The sequence below is a fragment of the Xenopus tropicalis genome, chromosome 5 (genome assembly GCF_000004195.4).
Source record: "Xenopus tropicalis strain Nigerian chromosome 5, UCB_Xtro_10.0, whole genome shotgun sequence".
NCBI lineage: Eukaryota > Metazoa > Chordata > Amphibia > Anura > Pipidae > Xenopus > Xenopus tropicalis.
Genome location: NC_030681.2, coordinates 122,328,523 through 122,350,221, shown reverse-complemented (window position 1 = coordinate 122,350,221; position 21,699 = coordinate 122,328,523). Strand labels below are relative to the sequence as shown.

Genomic DNA, 21,699 nt, shown 5'->3' with positions numbered 1-21,699 from the left:
AACATTAAATAAACCCAATAGAATTGGTTTGCTTCCAATAAGGATTCATTATATCTTAGTTGGGATCAAGTACAAGGTACTGGTTTATTATTACAGAGAAAAATACATTTTAAAAATTTTAATTATTATGGGAGGTCTTTCAGTCATTCGGAGGTCTCTGGATAATGGGTCCCGGATAACAAATCCCATACCTGTTCTGGATAATAAATATAAATGAGGGTTTACTTGTTTTATTGCAGAGACACAGCAAAGACACCAGACATGGAAAAAACATTTCTTTATTGATCATATATTATTTGCATACATAAATAATGTTGCTTCTTTCAGGCATATTTTTAAAAACACATTTGAGTGTTAAAATGTATTTTTCAGGGAATAAGCCAATCAAAAAAATATGCGAATTGATAGCGTTTAATCCGTGGGGCTGACATTATATCTGCAATTTGGACATGCTTATAATGTTTCCAGAGCAATTTCTGGTAAAGCAATGGTTTGAAACTCCAGCCATTGCTGCCCTATGCTGGGCAATTTACTTCAATAAGGTAAACCTTGGGAAGTATAAAAGTGAAACAATAAATATTATCCGTTCTAAAAGCAGCATTGCGAGGCACGTTCCCTCTCACCAAACTGGGATGCAATAATACATGCACTGGAACTGGCCGACATGCTGGAGTTAAATGGAACCAAGTTGTTCAGTTATTACTGATGGAAAAAAGGAATGACTTTAATGCGCAAACAAGGTGGCACGATCTGCAGTGCTGCAGTAATTGGATAGTTAAACAGTCTGTATAAATGACTGAAGATTTAGTCAGAGCTGAATGTCCATCATCCTTAATCTTCCTGGCATAGTGTTCATTGGAGGTACTGGATTCCTGCACAGAAATCTTCTCCATACTTGATGAAGAGACTGCTGTCGGATTTACTGAGAATTGGAGTAGTGTTAAACAGGACCGTCACCCTGTGTAGAAAGCAGATAATCCTTTGGTTAATACAAATACAAAAAGAAATAATTATAACTGGGTGGTTAGACTGTCAAGACTGGGGTTATTTTCTCTGGAAAAGAGGCGCTTGCGAGGGGACATGATTACTCTGTACAAGTACATTAGAGGGGATTATAGGCAGATGGGGGATGTTCTTTTTTCCCATAAAAACAATCAACGCACCAGAGGCCAACCCCTTTAGATTAGAGGAACGGAGCTTCCATTTGAAGCAGCGTAGGGGGTTTTTCACGGTGAGGGCAGTGAGGTTATGGAATGCCCTTCCTAGTGATGTGGTAATGGCAGATTCTGTTAATGCCTATAAGAGGGGCCTGGATGAGTTCTTGAGAAAGCATAATATCCAAGGCTATTGTGATACTAATATCTACAGTTAGTATTAATGTTGGTATATATGGTTTATGTATGTGAGTGTATAGATAGGTCAGTGTAGGTTTGTGTGTGCTGGGATTTTAACCCTATGCAACTATGTAACTATGTATAGCTGATACCACCTTTACTAATTAGAATGGCTTTACTAAGATAGGGCAAAGTGAAAAATCTGGTGCAAATTGCCATGTTTTTTACTTTCAATGCACATTTTCTTCCTCTTTGCAGCAGTTTTTGGTAAAATCTTTGTCACTGCTATTCAAGGGGCATGTATATTGGTGGTCCAGGGGCAACCACAAGTGTTAAGTGCAAGGCTTTTATGTGCCATGAACATTCCTATTCTCTGGACGAAGGGCACAAGTAGGGATGCACCAAATCCAGGATTCAGTTCAGTATTTGGCCTTTTTTGGCAGGGTTCGGTTTCGGCCGAATCCACGGTCCTGGCCAAACCGAATCCTAATTAGCATATGCTAAGTAGCATTCAGAAGGGTTAAATGTTAGGGGGGGATTCTACCGCACACGCAGCGTGCTCAAATTTTAAACCCCTCCTGATTCAGTTCGGTATTCGGCCAAATCTGTCGGGGTGGGTTTGGCTGAACCCAAAAAAGTGGGTTCGGTGCATCCCTAGGCACAAGTGCTTTGTGTGTGGGCTTATGTACATTCATTTATAAATGGAGGACAAGGTGCAGAAATTAGCGTAAAATGCACATTTATAAGGTGAGGTTTCCTGTTCATCTCTTACACAGGCCAGAGGATATGGAACTATTAGTCAATGGCACTCTTGCTCTTATTGAACTGCCTTTGACAGGCATATGATGCTGGGAGTTGCAGTTTAGCAGATATATGACTGCAGGTTGATCACCCATTTTTATATTTTTATCTAGGGGCGATCTCGGCCCCTATGTCTCCCTGAGGTGGCTTTTTCAATGCCACTCCTCCTCACCAACCCGCGCTTGACTTTCAGCTTTAGAGGGGGACACGTAGGGGCTGCATTGCTAGAGCCAAAACTACAATTTAAAAATCAGGATTTTGCCTTAAAGTTACCAGGAGCAGCTTTTTGCTGTCCCTAGTAACACAACAGGCCACTGCAAGATTGTCAGCTTGGCTCATGGCAGTAGTGCCCCTGTGCTCCTCTCTCCCCCTCCCTTCTGCTCCCACCCCTCCCTTCTCTGCTGTAATCTGAGCTAAAATCTGTTCCCTGCCTGCATGCTGCTGCCTGGAAGTAAAGTCAGACCAAACTAAAATAGCGAGCTTCTTGGGATGTTTGTTCAGGGATGGTCAAACATGCTGCAGAATAGAGTTCTAGGGTGTATGGGATGTGGGAATAAATTCTGTTTTGTTATGCATCCTTATGATAATTGAGTGAGCACATTAATTAATGTAATTGTACAGTAGAAATAATGTAAAGACAATTGTTTCCTATATTCACAGCCAATAGTTTGATTCTAATCAAAGCAAAATACACTGCACCTTTATTTATGTATTGGCTCTGTAGGATCCTGTATAGTACTAGTAAATACATGTTCTGTGGCTTACAGAATTTATTAGAAATGGACAAGCTGTGTCTAGCTGTGTCATTTGACTTACAAGGCCCATCATAACACTCCCCACCCCAAGCATGCTGCTGGATACTTGTGGCTGGTGGGGGAGGTGAGGGGGTACCTGGCTCATTTGCTCATAGGCATATGGCAGTAGTGCAGCACTGTTTGTGCATGTACCGATCGCCAAGGGAAGGGGGCAGGCTGAGGTGCGGTGCCTACGGCAGCACTGGACCTAATTACAGCCCTGACAACAGCAGGATAAAGATTCTTATCATAAATATGAAGATTCAAAATGAGGTGGACTCTTCACTATTTGGATTTCCTGCACCTATATAATGTTCAACTGCAAAAACATGTAATCATAAGTAACCTACCCCACAACATCCACAGCATTTGCAGTCCCCACAGATTGTTCCTATGAGTCCGTTGATAGCTTGAATGGCGCAGAGTACGGCTTGAACACCGCTCATTATTAGGAGCAAGCAGAAGAGAGTCAAATTCCATGTCACAATATCACCAGGTCCTTGACAAACATTCCAGATAGTCGTGTTTCCCAAGTAGTCTCTTAACAAGGAGAAATAAAGAACATCAACAACAAAGAAATTCTGTTATTGGGTCAGGGTAACCCTTTTGAAATAAAAAATAACAAAAGTGGTATAAGGGTGATACCTTTATTGGCTAACTAAGATAATCATAGCAAGCTTTCAGAACATTTTAGTTCCTTTTTCAAGCTGATTACCTTAGCCACTAACCTCCCATTGCAGTTTTTCCCTTACACAATTTATGCCTTTTTCACTGTGACAATTTCAAGACAAAAGAAAGAACTTCAAGGAAAGGGAAGGGACCTTTGCCATTGACTTCTACATGACCTCGGCAAGTTTAATCTGATCAATTGTTGAATTAGAATTTTAAGCCGTTAAAATGCATAGTAAATCTCGCAAAAGTCGCAGCGTTTTTTCTCTGCAACTTTTTCTAAAAAATGCTGCTTTATAATATTTTATGTTATATTAACAGCAAGGTGCAGTCATATATAAATAGGGTATTGCTGATGTCACAAGAAGGCTAATGCCTTCATACATTTTTATGTATATGAGTGTGTGTTCATGTAACAGGTATTTTATAATATGCACATAGATACACAACAGTACATCAGCACCTGGAGTCACATTTAAGGGCATATTTATTATGCTGTATAAAAAACGGTGAGAAAATTCACCACGCATCGCCAGGCTTCGCTGTGTAAAAAACGGCATTAAATCGGCGTAATTTTTTTATGCTTTTTACACTGTTTATTCAGTGAATTCATTTACACAGCTTAATAAATATGCCCCTTAATGTTAAAAAGCTAAGCAGTCTGTATGATTTAGCTCTGTGCGTGTCTCTATTGGCTTTAAAAATGTGTAAGAAAAAATACTCACCCGCTATTGAATGGATATACAAATTCTCCACTGAGAATTTGACATTTTGGTCCCTTATTAATGGCAACTGCTGAAACAATAAAGCTGTAGCCTGCTCCAACAAAGCCAATGGCAGCAAATATTATAGAGGTGAACATCTGCCCAAACAAAGAAAAAAAAAATGTTAATTTTAAAGCAATGACTAATTATACTGGCACTGTGTATAAATGCCCAGAACTGCCTTAATACTACATTATATTAAATATATATATTTATATGCCATTTCTTTGTAATTTAATTGCATTTAGTTTACCATGCATGTGTCATCAATATAATGTCCCTGCCCCAAACTGTATATATATATATATGTTACTTACAGCAAACCTTTTCCCACAGCTCTCATTGCCACAGCAGCCACAGCAGTCATTGTTCTTTAGACCCAGAAACACCAGTGCTGGAAAAATCATCTATTAAAAAACAGAAAAATTATTTTTGTTTGAATGAGAAAAGTTCAACTGAACAAAAAAAGCAATTGTTATTATCAAGATCTGATTTTTTTCCCCATATATAAATACAGGCACAGTTGTATAGAATATAATATTATATTTGATGTACTAATTATACCAAGACATTAAAAATCCAAACTATTAGTTTTTACATATATTTTTCATCTCTATGTATGTTTATAGGACACTAAAGGGATCAAAGTGCTACCACAGTTGTGGTTATAGGTTTGCTGTAGCCGCTGTCAGCTCCTGTTATGTTCCAAGGTGAGAACCTTTTCTCAGGTGGCAGTGAGGGGCCAGTTACCAGGAGTGGCAAAAAGTAACTTTAAAAGAAAAATTTCTCTGCATTAGCTTTGTGGTCCCCCTTTCACACCAAAAATGTAAGCGCGGAACAGTTGTGGGGGGGGGGGAGCTGCCTCAGATAGCAACAGCCCCACAAATGCCCCTGGCCCCCGTGCAAATTGGTGCAATTCATTTCAATTGATGGAGTGACCTAGTGCTTAAAGAATTACCAAGTTGATGCTGAGCACTGTTTTTCACTCCCACCATTAAAGATCTCCTCTTACATTTCATGTTACCTTGATTTAACATTGCAGTCAGTGTAAAGGTGGCCATACACGGGCCGACTATAGCTGCCGATATCGGTCCCTTGGACCGATTCGGCAGCTAATCGGCCCGTGTATGGGGAGAGCAGAGCGGCCTGGCCGACCAATATCTGGCCTGAAATTGGCCAGATCTCGATCGGCCAGGTTAGAAAATCTGGTCGGATCGGGGACCGCATCGGCTCGTTGATGCGGTCCCCGATCCGACTGCCCCATTGCCGCCCACATAATCCGATCGTTTGGCCCCAGGGCCAAACGATCGGATTATTATTTTTTTTACCAAAATGCTCCCCAATATCGCCCACCCGTAGGTGGGGATATCGGGGGAAGATCCACTCGCTTGGCGACATCGCCAAGCGAGCGGATCTGCTCGTGTATGGCCACCTTAACAGGCATAAACTGACTATTTACCAAGCTGCCAAAAGTTAAAATTTCCCACATTTATAGATTTCATATCAAATCTTTCCATGGTGAAATCTTTTTTAATGGACTTTTTGCTCATATTAGTACACTATGATTAAATAACTTTTTTGATGAGGTCAAAGGGGTGTATTGCCTGAAAAATGTAAACCCATATGGCTAAAAATATATACATTAAGCAGATTGGTTTATATTCATTTTGCCAGTGAAGAAATTTGGATAACTTAAAGAAGTTTATCACCCTGATAAGCAGGACATCAAAATAGCGACTGTCTGACATACAGTTATGATTATTATTCTTATTTATACAGCAATAACATAAATATGTAGTGCTTTATAGAGACTATACATCATTCATTCATGTCAGTCCTTGCCTTGGTGGACCTATATAAATAGCACATGGCACATTGAAGTCAGTGATAAGAGCCAGATAACTTTCTTTTATGTTTTTGGGGGAGGATACTAAAGTACACCTATATTATATATATATTTACATTTATTTAGAATAAAATGTAATCATGTCTATAAATGTACTTTGAGTATCTACACTCAAATGCAAAAATCATATTGGTTGGGGTGCACAGCTACAATAAATATACAAAAAATATTGTACTGGCACGCCCTATATATAAAAAAAATATATATATATTTTTTTTTCAACACATTATACAATGTCCTAAGTTTCATTCCTAATTTGGATTTAAGGATCTATATATAAGGATTACCATTGCAATATAAAAACACCCCTGGCTGTTCAGTACAGGTATCGAAACCTTTATCCAGAAACCCATTATCCACAAAGTTCCAAATTCCAAAGGCCATCTCCCATAGACTCCATTTTAATCAAATAATTCACATTTTTAAATATGATTTCCTTTTTCTCTGTAATAATAAAACAGTACCTTGTACTTGATCCCAACTAAGATATAATGAATCCTTACTGGAGGCATAACAAGCCTATTGGGTTTAATTACTGTTTAAATAATGTTTTTAGTGGACTTTAGGTAGGTGATCCAAATTACGGAAAGATCCCTTATCCGGAAAACCCCAGGTCCTGAGCATTCTAGATAATGGGTCCCATACCTGTATAACAGAGAACTGCATTTTTTGGATAATCGTGTACTTACCAGAACTCCAGAGCCCACTATTCCTCCAAAGTACCAGACTTCATCTGAGATATGTTCATTTTTATCAGCAACTTTTCCTCCAGGGAAAAATAATAATATATTAGCCAGCAAACACAGAACGGCTAGTGGTATAAGGGTAATGCCCAAGCACTTTGCGCAACCACCAGAACACATTTTTCAGGTTAAAAAAACAACTGTACAAATTAAAAATAAAATAAAAGCCTCCAAGTGGATTTGAATCCAAAAGAAATAATCCGTTGTGAATGCTGGAACGGATGTATGGTTTCCAATTTATATACCTGTGGCTAATGGAACCCCATAAATGAGATTACGTAAAGGCAACTTCACATTTTACTATGGCAACTAATAACCCCTGTTAATATTCTACTTCAGCAGACAGGTCAGTGTCATTGATCTGCCTTTCCCAGGTGCAGGGATGGTAACTCCCGTTGTGCCCTTAATGTTATCATGCGTATCTTTAAAAAAACAACCTAATGTCTCTATAAATAATTAACTCTTCCCTGTTACAGCCTGGGACTGTACATTTTTCTATATATTTATCATTTTGTATTCCCTTAACAAAATACGCTAAAAACTCTATGTAATATAAGGCATTAAACTGTAAAATACAGCTTTTTTATTATGTACAATGGCTTTCAAATAAGTAATATTTCAAACATTAGCAAAATGAATTTTGTTTTAAGATCCAGTACGGACACTAATATTATACTATTAGATTTAAATGTAATAAAGTTTTACTTTTATGCCAGTGAGGCAGAGATACTCTCTACACCTTGGGATAAACTGAAATGTTTTCATATTAGTGAATTATTGTCATCGCCTTTTATCCCTCTTAACTACACAGAGAAGAAGAATAGCAAAACTCCCACTTGTTCTACATGGGCAGGTGTATAGGGACCAAGCCTCATGTAACTCTAAAATTATTTCTATTAGGAAACATTTTCTTGCAAAGCTTTTCCCTACTAGATGCCCAAGCAATACGTATTCCCTATGGCCCTCTGTTTTGGGGTTTTCTTCTACTGAATGGCTCTGCCAGTTGAATTCAACATTCTTTTTTTCCATTTTTATCCTTGTCAAATAAAACACAGGTGTTCGAACATATAGTTGCGTTTGATCAGGCATACTGATACAATGCAACAGCATTCTCCAGGTTACCTCCTTGACAACTGAAAATCAAATTATGAGGTTGCTTTGCTGTATTTACAGCTAAAATCCAAGTGAACTATGAAAAGTCTTGCCCAACTTTCTTAGGCCCAGTCTTATAAAGTCCATCATCGGTTTTATATCAAGGTAGCCATGATTTGGCATTTATGGAGATCCCAGGAGTTAGGCTACTGAGAACAAAAAAATTAACATTAGACTTTTGTGTTGGATGTTCTCCAGCTCAAGGAGACAGTAAGTAGATATTGGACAAATGTGACAGATGAATTGTAAATGAATTATGAACAGATTTGAGACATCAGCCTTGGTTAAAAAGACAGGGGAGACCTGAAACCAAACAAAAGAGAAGGAGTACAGCACCTGTGTACCTTGGATAAGGACACTTGTATGATATATGGAGAGGGAGAGCCAGCAAAGGCATATTTCTGAAAAGGCTTCCCTTTACAACGCCAAACAGCAAAATGCACTTTTAATGTATCATTACCTAATGCTCATGTTCCCTAATCTCAATTTGGTGCCACTCACATATATACGTCAATAGGTAAATGGTCTTCTTCTTGGTCAGGGTCCATTTTTGGAGGGGACAAGGTACCTCTCAACATTACAACATATTGTACTTCATTTGCTTTTAATGTACGTTCCCTGATACCAGTATTTAGACACATACTGATCTCCTATTAATAATTTGTATAGTCCCACTAATAGTATGTTAGTTATAAGTCATTGTGTTTTACTGGGAAAAGGCAGGCTTTACTGGAAACCATTATTTTAGCTTTAGCATTATTTTAGTCCTATTGGATGAACATCCAGTTTATAATAATATTATGTGTCGTGACTTGTTACGGTGTGGAAAAGAGTTTTTTCTCTGCATTGATAAGCACCATTGACTTGCAGGGGAAGTTAGCAGCCAGCACAGCCACGGAACTCATAGTACACAAATTGATCACATTAATAAAGGTTTTGAGAAATGTGCCATCTAGTTAAACACTTTTCTGACTTTCAATAATAATAAATGTTCCTGAATGGAAAGTGTTTTGTTTTTTTTAAGTTAATTTGTTATATTAATAAAGTTATGTCTAACCAACTCTCCAACTTATATTCTTCCTTTTTTACCCCTTTTCCGCCTTTCCATCTTGCACCCTGCATTCCCTTTTCCAAACACCCCCATAAAACCAAAACTCAATACTTTAATAGGACACATTATCATATCAGTTTAATGTTATAATCTGTATCACAATTTATTATGTAACCTCAAATTATCACTAGATGTGTGCAACTATGACGATTTCATTATAAAGTTAGGCAACCTACAGTAAATGTTCCCCCGTCAGAAACAGTGCAACGCTGTACTAAGTGCGATACATGTAAAGGTGTGTCATTGCCTTCTAATCTATGTGTAAGCTTATTAATCGCTAACTAAATGTTTATGTATCTAATTTAAAATCAGTAGAACAATTTTCCAAGGCAGGGAAATCCTGATACAAACCTTACTTTTTGCATCCTTTGGTAAATGAATAAGCTCATGTCATTGATTAGCCACTCCTTAAACAGAGAAAGCCCCAAGCTCTCCTCTTGCATCAGGGCTCATCGGTGAAGTTTAATGTGTACAAAGTGAGTCAGGACCCAGAGGTTAAAAACCTACAAGTGATTACTGGCATTTTTAGAATGTGGATAAAATGTACTTTAAGTAGATATAATGGATGTTTTATGTACATTATTACATGTCATGCTCACTATTTCCATCTAGATAAGTCCCATTAAATTCAAATCTAATTCAATTCAGATTAAGGCCAGAAGTATCCTATGATCTCCTGACAGTTATGCTAAAGCTTCTAAATACTATGGCTTATAAACCATGGCCATTATGGCATAGTGCACTCAGGGCCATGGAAGTCAATGGCCCACCAACCAAAAACATTCCAGCACTCCCTATGCAAACATCTTCTAGTCACCTAGCATTACCACTACACCCCTAAGACAGTATCGTTCTACCCAAGTATGGATTCACATAGTTCAATAATATTCTTGACTTGAACTACACTACCAATTATTGTACAATACAGATCAAGCAGAAGTGTTTATAGGAATGTCTACTATTATTACTGCCGGCTGTGGAGAGGAAGCTTCACTAGGAAGGGCATTCCCCAACCTCACTGCCCTCACCGTGAAAAATCCCCTACTCTGCTTCAAATGGAAGCTCCTTTCCTCTAATCTAAAGGGGTGGCCTCTGGTGCGTTGATTGTTTTTATGGGAAAAAAGAACCCCCCTATCTGCCTATAATCCCCTCTATTATTATTTTGTACATCAATGCGTTAATGAAAAAAAGCAGCCCCAAAGCACAATGTACAAACCATATTGAGTTCTGCACAACAAGGGAAAAATTGATGAATAATGGAAAATCTATATTATTTTTTTTTCAAACAGACAAAATGCATGGAATAAAGATATCATTCTTTCCCCCACACATAACAAAAGGCACAGTGTTTGTGCAGGTGCAGTAACACATAGCAGTCAATAACATTTTTGCATTTAAATGTCACCTGCTGATTGGTTGCTATTGGTTACCCTCGTACTAGCCGGGTAGCAAAATTTGCACCGTTTTTTTTTATACATCACCCCATGTTCCCTGCACATTAATACTTTTACTAAACAACCCCTTTAAATGGTAAAGGTATATGACTTATTTTTAATGGGAATTTTATTGTAACATATATGATATAGTTGGGACCTCTGATTAAAACAGAAGGTAGAATTTACAGGAAATACCACAAGTAAACCTGTTTCATTCTTCTAAAAAAAACTGAAGTTTGGGTGAAAGTTCACCTTTCAGCAGAAAAAGGACAAAGAAACACTGGAGCAGCTAAAGAACAAAAAGGTAAATGTCCTGTAATTGCTAGGTCAAAGCCCTGATCTCAGTGCAAATGAGAATCTTTTGGTTGACCAATCAAGTCCCTCCCCTGCCATCTCTACAGGCCAGTTCCTAAACATTTCAAAACATAACATTTCTTACAGGGAACTCATCTCCCTTTACACCCCCCCCCCCCCCCCCCATGAGTACTAAACCTTCTTTCACTACTCTTTCAATTTGTCTAAAACATATGGATTAACTGGCAAATTTAGCAAAAGGCCACAAATTGTAACCATTTTTGAAATGTATTTTTTAGTTCTAAAGATTTCATTGGTAAATGTTGCCATGAAAAATCTAAATAAATAAAAATAATAATTAAAAATCAAAACTTTTCAGTACCTGTGACCTTTATTTTCTGTCAGTGTGCCATTCTAGTTACCAGCGATATTTGCTAACCCCTTACACCTAGCCTAGCAAGTATCAATGGCATTGTGCTTTTTATATCAATTGCTATTAAGCAGTCAATTTCCAAGAGACTAAGTACAATCTCGGGGCCCACCAGGCACCCAATTCAAAGGTCCAGCACTGCTCCCCGCTCCATTTTGGAACGCATGGTCATTTTTATTTTTTCACAGCAGACAAGTGGTCTGGCCCAACAGGGTCAGGGCCCATAGTTTTTCGTCTGGTAGCCCGGTGGGCCAGCCTAACACTGCAATCGTACCATAGAGAGAATTCCACAACTTTACAGCTCTCACTGTTAAAAACTCTTTTAGCACCTTATAATAGAATGTCCTTTCCTATAATCTAAATGGTCATTCTCATGTTCACTGTGAGGATCTACTGGTGAATAAAGGATCAGAAAGTTTGTGACATGACTGTATTGATTTATAAATAGTTTTCATATTCTCCCTAAACCACAATGTAATAAATCCCAACTTAGCCAGCCTTTCTTCATAAGTAACCTTTCTAAATGAGAAGAATTATTTACCTCTTGCCTGAATCTTTACCCTCTTTAATGTAGGACAATATCTTCCTTGTCAATACTGCTGCTGATGGTGATTGTTTGCTACAGTTAATATTGCCCATTGTCCCTTTTCCCCCAATTCTACTCTGATTGGAATAAGATTTTGCAAATAAGAATAATTGTTCCACCTAATAGCATTGTGTGGAATATTTTTCAAAAGGTGAAAAGACAACGTACCATGAGAGTCACCATATTAATAAGCCATTTTCTAAGTATGTTAAGCCGTTTTACAAACATTCCAGTATCTTGATAAGAAATTGGTTTCATCTTTTAAGTTGCTGAGATTCATAAAGGTAAGAGGTAAGCGGTGAAATAACATGTGCAAAATATGCATATAGGAGAGAGTCATTTTAAAGATAAAATTACAACTAACTTAACTGAAATCATAGATCTGTGTATTGTAACCATATGCCGTATTAAGTGCACAGAGTTGATGGTTTATGCCTATTTGACAGATTATTCTTGCGTTGATGGGAACAATCCTACCTACAAATTCTACTCTGTGGAAATCCTCACCAGGTTCCTGTATTTAGACCTCCTAATGACAGCTGTAATATGAAGTTTTATGCTTGCTAATACATACACAGAAACATATGAGTATCTATTTATCTCAGGCTCAACTGTTTAGGATATAATATTATAACTATATAATAATAATAATAATAATAATAATAATAATTTATTATTATTATTAATAATAATAATAATAATAATGTCTGTTTTTATTTAAGCGAATAAACCTTTTGCATTGCTGTTATTATTGTTTAAATTCTTAGCTACCAATAGGTGGTGCAGTGTGTACAGTGAGACATATAGTACAATAGATAGACAGCAGGTATAGCTAGAGATTGGTTCCAACTGATCTACATTTACTATATAGCATTTATAGGGCCTGATTCACTAAAGGGCGATAAAAATTATCGCACGCTTTTTCGCGTTAAAAAACGCAAAATAATTTGCGCGCGATTCACCATAGTATTATCGCGTGCGAAAAATCGCCATTTTCGCATGGGTTATTTCTCGCACTAGTTTTACCGTTTTGCGTTAATTTCTGCGCTGAAAAGAATACGATCGCATGATTCACTATAACTTTTGCGCGCTAAATATCGCATTCGGCTATGCGAAAATTAACACCTACTACAGGCAGGCGAAAAATTATACAAAAGTACAGTAAATGATTTTTTGCCAAAAAAATATGGACTTACAGTGTTATTTATTCAAGTATGTGTCTTTTTACTAAATTTTACTAAAGTCTTGGCATGTATGGAATTTCGCTACTAATATACAGTACTATAGCGGTGAATATGTTGTCGCCAAAATATACTGTACTGTAGCGGCGAATATTTTTTTCGCTCAAAATACATTACTATGTATATTTTGGCGATATTTTTTTTTCGCGATTTTGTAATCTCGCGAATTGCGGACATTTTGTGGCGATTTTGTAATCTCGTGACATGTGCGACTTGGGGCCATTTTGTGTCATTCAGCCAAACTGAGAGGAACATGCCTGGGGTTTCTGACTTGCTACCAGGGGAGAGGCGCTATATTATCAGCGTGCTCCTGCGTGCAGGATATGACCACCCACCTCCGGGGGACTTATGGGTCCACGAGAGGAAGAGGGCAATCCTGGCTGAGCTAAGACAAGGTTTGCTCGCCAGGTTTGCCCTTGATGTGGGCCCCCGCCAGCTCCGGCGGCTGTGGTCCGACCTTAAGCGCAGGAGCCCAGAACTGGTCGCTGAAATTAGAGAAGGTAATTATTGTACTTTATTATGCTTTTACAGTATACGTTCAGTAAAAGATTTAGCAAGTAATTTGAACTAAAGGTACAAATGTAAGAAATGTCAGGGATGATGAAAGTAACATAGTAACATAGTAAGTTGGGTTGAAAAAAGACATACGTGATGTTCAACCATAATGCCAGTGAGGAACTGAAATGTTGCTCACAATAAACCTCTGAATATTATTTCACATCTTTGTGACTCCTTGTCAAAATCCTGTGTGTGCTGTCACCCCATGCCTGTCTAGATTTTGTTTTGCCACAGGCACCCAGGTGTTATTGTTCTTTATGGTGTGCAGCTTCCCAGCACTTCCTATTGTATATATATATATATATACACATCTATTTTCAAATACATATGCATAAATAAGTTTAAAGCAGGGGGGAAGCAGCAGGGAGCGGCCCATAGTGTGAGTCATTTGGGGGAAGGGCCATAAATGTTTTAGGGGGCCCTGGCTAACAATGTCTGTGTGTCCTTTGTATTGATGTGAGGGTTCACAGGGGGAGGGGCCATTGGGGGCATGGGAGGAGGGGGGCCCAAAAAATGTTGTTGTGAGGGGCCCCGTTATTTATGATGGTGTATGAATGTATATATATATATATAATATATTACACAAAATAACATCTTGCAATACTATTTCACAGAACTTCAGCTGGCACCTCCTCCCCAGGCCCAACCCCAGGCTCTACCGGCCCCAGCGGCCCAACCTCCTGTGCCCCATCCACCGGCCCCAGAGGCCCATCCACCGGCCCCAGAGGCCCGACCTGCGGCCCCAGAGGCCCGACCTGCAGCCCCAGAGGCCCAAGAACTGGCCCCAGAGGCCCAAGAACTGGCCCCAGAGGCCCAAGAACTGGCCCCAGGACCATTGGGTGAAGACCCAGAAGAGGCCTCCGAAGCCGAATATGCCCCCGAGGCCCCAGACACCCCCCCCTTCTTTCCTCCCCCAGTTTCCCCTCAGTTTCCCCCCAGGCCCTTGGGTTCTCCCCCCAGGCCCCGGACTCCCCCCAGGCCAAGCGCTGGGCGCCAGGTTCTCCTGCGGGACCATCAGTGCAGGAGGACCTGGTCAACGTGAAAGCTGAGCTGGCCCAGCTCCGGGGGGAGGTGGCTCAACTCCAGAGGGACGTGCGAGAACTCAAGGGCAGCAAGCCCTAAGTTTTTTCCCCCCCCTTTTTTATTTTAGTATTTTACGTAAAAGTTTTTATTTTTCTACTTTTGAACTGAGTAATGTGTCATTATTTATCCTTCACTGATATGGTATTCTATACTTTCATGTAGTTTCCCCTACACTCTTACATTTATCAGTAACACATCAATATGCTATATGGGTTAAATGTTTGCAAATATTCTGCCAACAATTTAGTCTTTAGCCCATTTTGCTGAATAGTAAAACTTGCGTTAATTAGTACGCAGCGTATTTTCTGGCGAGTGGGATAACTGCCAATCCAATGTTTTGTTGCCAGAATAATTGCAATATTATATTTGTTCCCATTTAATAAAGTGCCCATAACATATTTGCCATTTATTCTGTGTCTAAAATCTCTAACTTAATTTAAGCCACTTTAGCAAAAGGACCCCTAAGTATTTGGCTAAATATTCTTAAATGCCCCCCCCCCCCCATTTTATTATCTCTAGCACTTCTTTTTTTTTCTTACTTAGATTTTTATAATTTTTGGGGGGGTTTTTTGCAAATAAACTTTTATACAGCACCTCTCTAGCACTCTGTGCTCTCCCAGGGCAAAATGTCGCCATTTTTATGCTGCCGATTGTCGCGTATTTCATGCAATAGGTTTGTCGCGACAATTAGCGCATGCGAAAATACCGCGCACGCTATTTATCGCATTGAAATACCGCGCGTAAAAAAGCGCGAGTATGCTTATAGTGAATCGTGCGAAAAATCGGCAAAATTAAGCGGCGGTAAAAATTTTAGCGCACAATAAGAATAGCGCACGTTTTATCGCCCTTTAGTGAATCAGGCCCATTGTGTTTTTAAACTTTTGTATATAACATGGGTTAACAGGGAATTTATACCATATGCAGGTCCCTAACTATTATAAGAGCAGTTAGAATCATGGGACATAGGCATTAATAAGATGGTAATAATTAAGATGGAAAGATGTGGGCAATTTATTTTATACAGTTAAGTAATTTTAGACCACACTGCTAAATTATTGAGCTGCATATTCTGACGTACCTGCCAAATGGTTTGACCAGTAAAAAGGTTAACACTACAAAAGCTTGGTCCAACTAGAACTAAAATAGACTTACAAATGAATGAATAAAGTTTTCCTTTTGTCGCCAGCTGGTTTTGTATAACAACACATGGGAAAACCTTATTGGTTAATTGAAAACTAACAAGCATGAAAAGGGGTGCAATTGCCCCAGTGGCGTTTTCCTCTTAAGCAGGGCAAGAACAAGTGCCCCAGGTCCCCATACCACCAAATCTCTATCTGTGCTGTCTTTTTTTATTAGTAACAGGTAGGTGTTATTGTTTGTATATCCCTTCCCATAAAGTTCATTATGTTCTGGCTCAGTTTCCTTGATTGATTGGCAGCTCTCCTCATTGATTGGCAGTTCTGTTTATGTTTGCCAGTCATGCTTCTAAACTATCCCAATACATCCCTCAATATAAATAATGCATTAATCAATAAATATATATAAAATAGTGGTTGGTCAGCCATCAAAATATTCTTTTCACATATAGACCAAGGGCTAAAGAATATCATTGCCCTTTGGGGGAGCAAACTTTGGTGTGATGTGCTGTGCAAACTGCATTAAAAACTACCCCCCCCCCACCTGCCTTAGGGGAGATTCTTGTTATCAGGGGCACGGATTTAAAGGAATTCCTTTTTGGCAGTTTTGTATTTGTAGCACAAAGGAAGAATTTGTTTTAAATTTACATGATCTGCATTTTTTGGCACATTTTTGGCACTTAAAGCAGAAAGAAAGGTAAAAACTCAGCAAGCTTTATCAGAAAGGTCTATGTAAATACAGCCATAAGCACTCACAGAAACGCTGCACTGAGTTCCATGAAAAAAGATTAAGATTTCTGTTCTCTGCTCTTTCCTGCTCTTTTTCTGCTCCCCCCTCCCTCAAGAACTCACCCTTCCCCCTTAGGAATGTGGATCTGAGCCAATCAGCAGGAAGCTGACTCATAGGGGAACATTTACTAACCCACGAATTCTAATCCGAATTGGAAAAATTCCGATTGGAAAATGAACATTTTGCGACTTTTTCTTATTTTTTTGCGATTTTTTTCGCCGCCTTTACGACTTTTCAGAAATTGTCTCGACTTTTTGTTACCAATACGATTTCGCGAAAAAACGCAAATTTTTCGTAGACATTACGATTCGCTCGTATCTTGTTGCGACTTTTTCGTATTGAGCGCTCATAAGCAGCGGGCGAAACTTTCAGACTTAGCATGATTTTGGAAGCCTCCCATAGGACTCAATGGCACTCTGCAGCTCCAACCTGGCCCAAGGAAAGACTCCCATAGGGCTCAATGGCACTCTGCAGCTCCAACCTGGCCCAAGGAAAGTCTCCCATAGGGCTCAATGGCACTCTGCAGCTCCAACCCGGCCCAAGGAAAGTCTCCCATAGGGCTCAATGGCACTCTGCAGCTCCAACCTGGCCCAAGGAAAGTCTCCCATAGGGCTCAATGGCACTCTGTAGCTCCAACCTGGCCCAAGGAAAGTCTCCCATAGAGCTCAATGGCACTCTGCAGCTCCAACCCGGCCCAAGGAAAGTCTCCCATAGGGCTCAATGGCACTCTGCAGCTCCAACGTGGCCCAAGGAAAGTCTCCCATAGGGCTCAATGGCACTCTGCAGCTCCAACCTGGCCCAAGGAAAGTCTCCCATAGGGCTCAATGGCACTCTGCAGCTCCAACCCGGCCCAAGGAAAGTCTCCCATAGGGCTCAATGGCACTCTGCAGCTCCAACCTGGCCCAAGGAAAGTCTCCCATAGGGCTCAATGGCACTCTGCAGCTCCAACCTGGCCCAAGGAAAGTCTCCCATAGGGCTCAATGGCACTCTGCAGCTCCAACGTGGCCCAAGGAAAGTCTCCCATAGGGCTCAATGGCACTCTGCAGCTCCAACGTGGCCCAAGGAAAGTCTCCCATAGGGCTCAATGGCACTCTGCAGCTCCAACGTGGCCCAAGGAAAGTCTCCCATAGGGCTCAATGGCACTCTGCAGCTCCAACCTGGCCCAAGGAAAGTCTCCCATAGGGCTCAATGGCACTCTGCAGCTCCAACCCGGCCCAAGGAAAGTCTCCCATAGGGCTCAATGGCACTCTGCAGCTCCAACCTGGCCCAAGGAAAGTCTCCCATAGGGCTCAATGGCACTCTGCAGCTCCAACCCGGCCCAAGGGAAGTCTCCCATAGGACTCAATGGCACTCTGCAACTCCAACCTGGCCCAAGGAAAGTCTCCCATAGGGCTCAATGGCACTCTGCAGCTCCAACCTGGCCCAAGGAAAGTCTCCCATAGGGCTCAATGGCACTCTGCAGCTCCAACCTGGCCCAAGGAAAGTCACCATACTGAAGCTTGAATGAATCCGAACGCTACGAAAAAATCGCAACATTTTGCGCAACTTTCGTAATGGCTATGAAAAAGGCGCGATAATTTTCAGAAAAATCGCCAAATACCGATCATTACAAAAAAAACGCAATCGGACGCATTCGGCCCGTTCGTGAGTAAGTAAATGTGCCCCATAGTCTTACTAACTGAGCATGTTCACTTGGTCTGAGTGTCTGTGCAGGATTGAGGCATTATGGGAACTTTCTTTACACAGCTCAGCATTTTTTCTTCCTGTTTGGCTTTTGATCTGGTTGGAGAAATATGGGGAGACTTAAGAGAACGGAAGGTATGCCTGCAGCTTGAGATTAACTCTTTATTAGCCTTTCCTTCTCCTTTAAGGTCTTATGTGATGCTTTTTGGGTGCATTTAGATTGAACAGACAGAAGTTGTTAGATCAAGCTGGTCATTTTAAGGGAAGAAGGAGACTGTCTTATCGTAATCAAAAAAGTGGTAATGCCCCTATGTTTATTATATCATTCAGTAGTAGACAGTATATGCAAGTTAAAAATATTATTAATAAATATCTACTAGTTCTTTTTAGCGATGCTAAGATAAAAGTAGTTCTGTGTAGGTTTGTGTCACAGCGGGCACCTACTTTAGCTTATGCCCTTCCCCCAAGAGGTGTGACGTTATCGTCAAAAGAGACATGGCTTCATGCTTTAAAGGGCATATTTATCATAGTGTGTAAGATCTTTGCTTTTGTTTTCTAACTTGTAGGTGCCCGTTCCAATCTAATTGCTATGGGCAAATCATCAGTGATGTTGGCTTACATGCTATGATAAATATGCCCCTAAAGGTAGTTACTAGTGTGGGTTTCTAGTAGCATCACAGGAAAAACATATAAAATGCATAGCTATGTTAATTGTAGATTCGAGTGATGTGGTCTATGTACTTACCTGTTTAATGTGTACTTAATAGTATGTTGGGTGCACTTCAAGACCTCTGAAGAACCGCACAAGGGAACATATAAGTCATATTGCATCAGCTTTGGAAGTATCTACATTTTCTAAGCATTTAAGATTTGCAAGGGGGTGATGTTACAGTGGCTTGCAAAAGTATTCAGCCCCCTTGAACTTTTCCACATTTTGTCACATTACAGCCACAAACATGAATCAATTTTATTGGAATTCCACGTGAAAGACCAATACAAAGTGGTGTACACGTGAGAAGTGGAACGAAAATCATACATGATTCCAAACATTTTTTACAAATAAATAACTGCAAAGTGGGGTGTGCGTAATTATTCAGCCCCCTTTGGTCTGAGTGCAGTCAGTTGCCCATAGACATTGCCTGATGAGTGCTAATGACTAAATAGAGTGCACCTGTGTGTAATCTAATGTCAGTACAAATACAGCTGCTCTGTGACGGCCTCAGAGGTTGTCTAAGAGAATATTGGGAGCAACAACACCATGAAGTCCAAAGAACACACCAGACAGGTCAGGGATAAAGTTATTGAGAAATTTAAAGCAGGCTTAGGCTACAAAAAGATTTCCAAAGCCTTGAACATCCCACGGAGCACTGTTCAAGCGATCATTCAGAAATGGAAGGAGTATGGCACAACTGTAAACCTACCAAGACAAGGCCGTCCACCTAAACTCACAGGCCGAACAAGGAGAGCGCTGATCAGAAATGCAGCCAAGAGGCCCATGGTGACTCTGGGGGAGCTGCAGAGATCTACAGCTCAGGGGGGGAATCTGTCCATAGGACAACTATTAGTCTAGTACAAGCTGGCCTTTATGGAAGAGTGGCAAGAAGAAAGCCATTGTTAACAGAAAACCATAAGAAGTCCCGTTTGCAGTTTGCCACAAGCTATGTGGGGGACACAGCAAACATGTGGAAGAAGGTGCTCTGGTCAGATGAGACCAAAATGGAACTTTTTGGCCAAAATGCAAAACGCTATGTGTGGCGGAAAACTAACACTGCACATCACTCTGAACACACCATCCCCACTGTCAAATATGGTGGTGGCAGCATCATGCTCTGGGGGTGCTTCTCTTCAGCAGGGACAGGGAAGCTGGTCAGAGTTGATGGGAAGATGGATGGAGCCAAATACAGGGCAATCTTGGAAGAAAACCTCTTGGAGTCTGCAAAAGACTTGAGACTGGGGCGGAGGTTCACCTTCCAGCAGGACAACGACCCTAAACATAAAGCCAGGGCAACAATGGAATAGTTTAAAACAAAACATATCCATGTGTTAGAATGGCCCAGTCAAAGTCCAGATCTAAATCCAATGGAGAATCTGTGGCAAGATCTGAAAACTGCTGTTCACAAACGCTGTCCCTCTAATCTGACTGAGCTGGAGCTGTTTTGCAAAGAAGAATGGGCAAGGATTTCAGTCTGTAGATGTGCAAAGCTGGTAGAGACATACCCTAAAAGCCTGGCAGCTGTAATTGCAGCAAAAGGGGGTTCTACAAAGTATTGACTCAGGGGGCTGAATAATTACGCACACCCCACTTTGCAGTTATTTATTTGTAAAAAAATGTTTGGAATCATGTATGATTTTCGTTCCACTTCTCATGTGTACACCACTTTGTATTGGTCTTTCACGTGGAATTCCAATAAAACTGATTCATGTTTGTGGCTGTAATGTGACACAATGTGGAAAAGTTCAAGGGGGCCGAATACTTTTTCAAGCCACTGTACTTGTCTTCAGATTTAGGGAATTGAAAGAGTCTTTTCAACATACAGTGGATATTTAGTCTATGTAGGGAGGTTTTTTGGATCTTGGGCCTCGTCACCCTAAAAGATTGAATAAAGCACTTGGCATGACATGCTTTGTGTAATTTAAAGGAGAACTATACCCCCGGGCACAAAAAGCCCCCTTAACTATCATTGTCTAGACCCCCCTCGCCTCTCCCTTATCGAATCGTTTAAGCTTACACTCTGTCCCTATCGCTAACCCCTAGCTAAAACAGCAGAGTAGTGCAGCCACGTACCTGGCCGACATCTTCTTACCAACTGAAGACTCTTCAGGTCTCTCCGCTCGCTCAGACCCTGTTTGCGCACACGCAGTTTAAGCGGATTTCCTGCTGCCCCCAGCTGCACATGTGCAAGCAGGTTCCTATCGCCGGAGAATACCATATACCATATTAATGAAATATCATAGAAATAAATGGAGAGTGGTAGGCTATACCCCATGATCTTTTAGAGCTTGCTTCATGATTTTGAGCTGCAGGCACTGTAACTTGATTTATTTTTCTTTTTGTGGATCTGTAAACTGTATATATCTAAATATATTCTTAATTAAAATTCAGCTCCTGTATATTCACAATGCGAGCACCAAAGGTTGCTAGTGGCCATAGGAACATTTTTTCCTGTGATAAAAAGATAATTGGTGTA

At 40.3% G+C, this 21,699-nt stretch overlaps 1 protein-coding gene across 1 annotated transcript; it reads right to left on the bottom strand.

The window, feature by feature from the left end:
- Positions 1 to 262: 262 nt before the first annotated feature.
- Positions 263 to 7,204, bottom strand: tm4sf4 (transmembrane 4 L six family member 4). The gene is given in 5 exon segments (NM_203627.1): positions 263 to 958; positions 3,280 to 3,469; positions 4,324 to 4,460; positions 4,680 to 4,769; positions 6,958 to 7,204. Coding segments are annotated over 5 exon segments (609 nt in total). The 5' UTR covers positions 7,132 to 7,204; the 3' UTR covers positions 263 to 940.
- Positions 7,205 to 21,699: the final 14,495 nt, after the last annotated feature.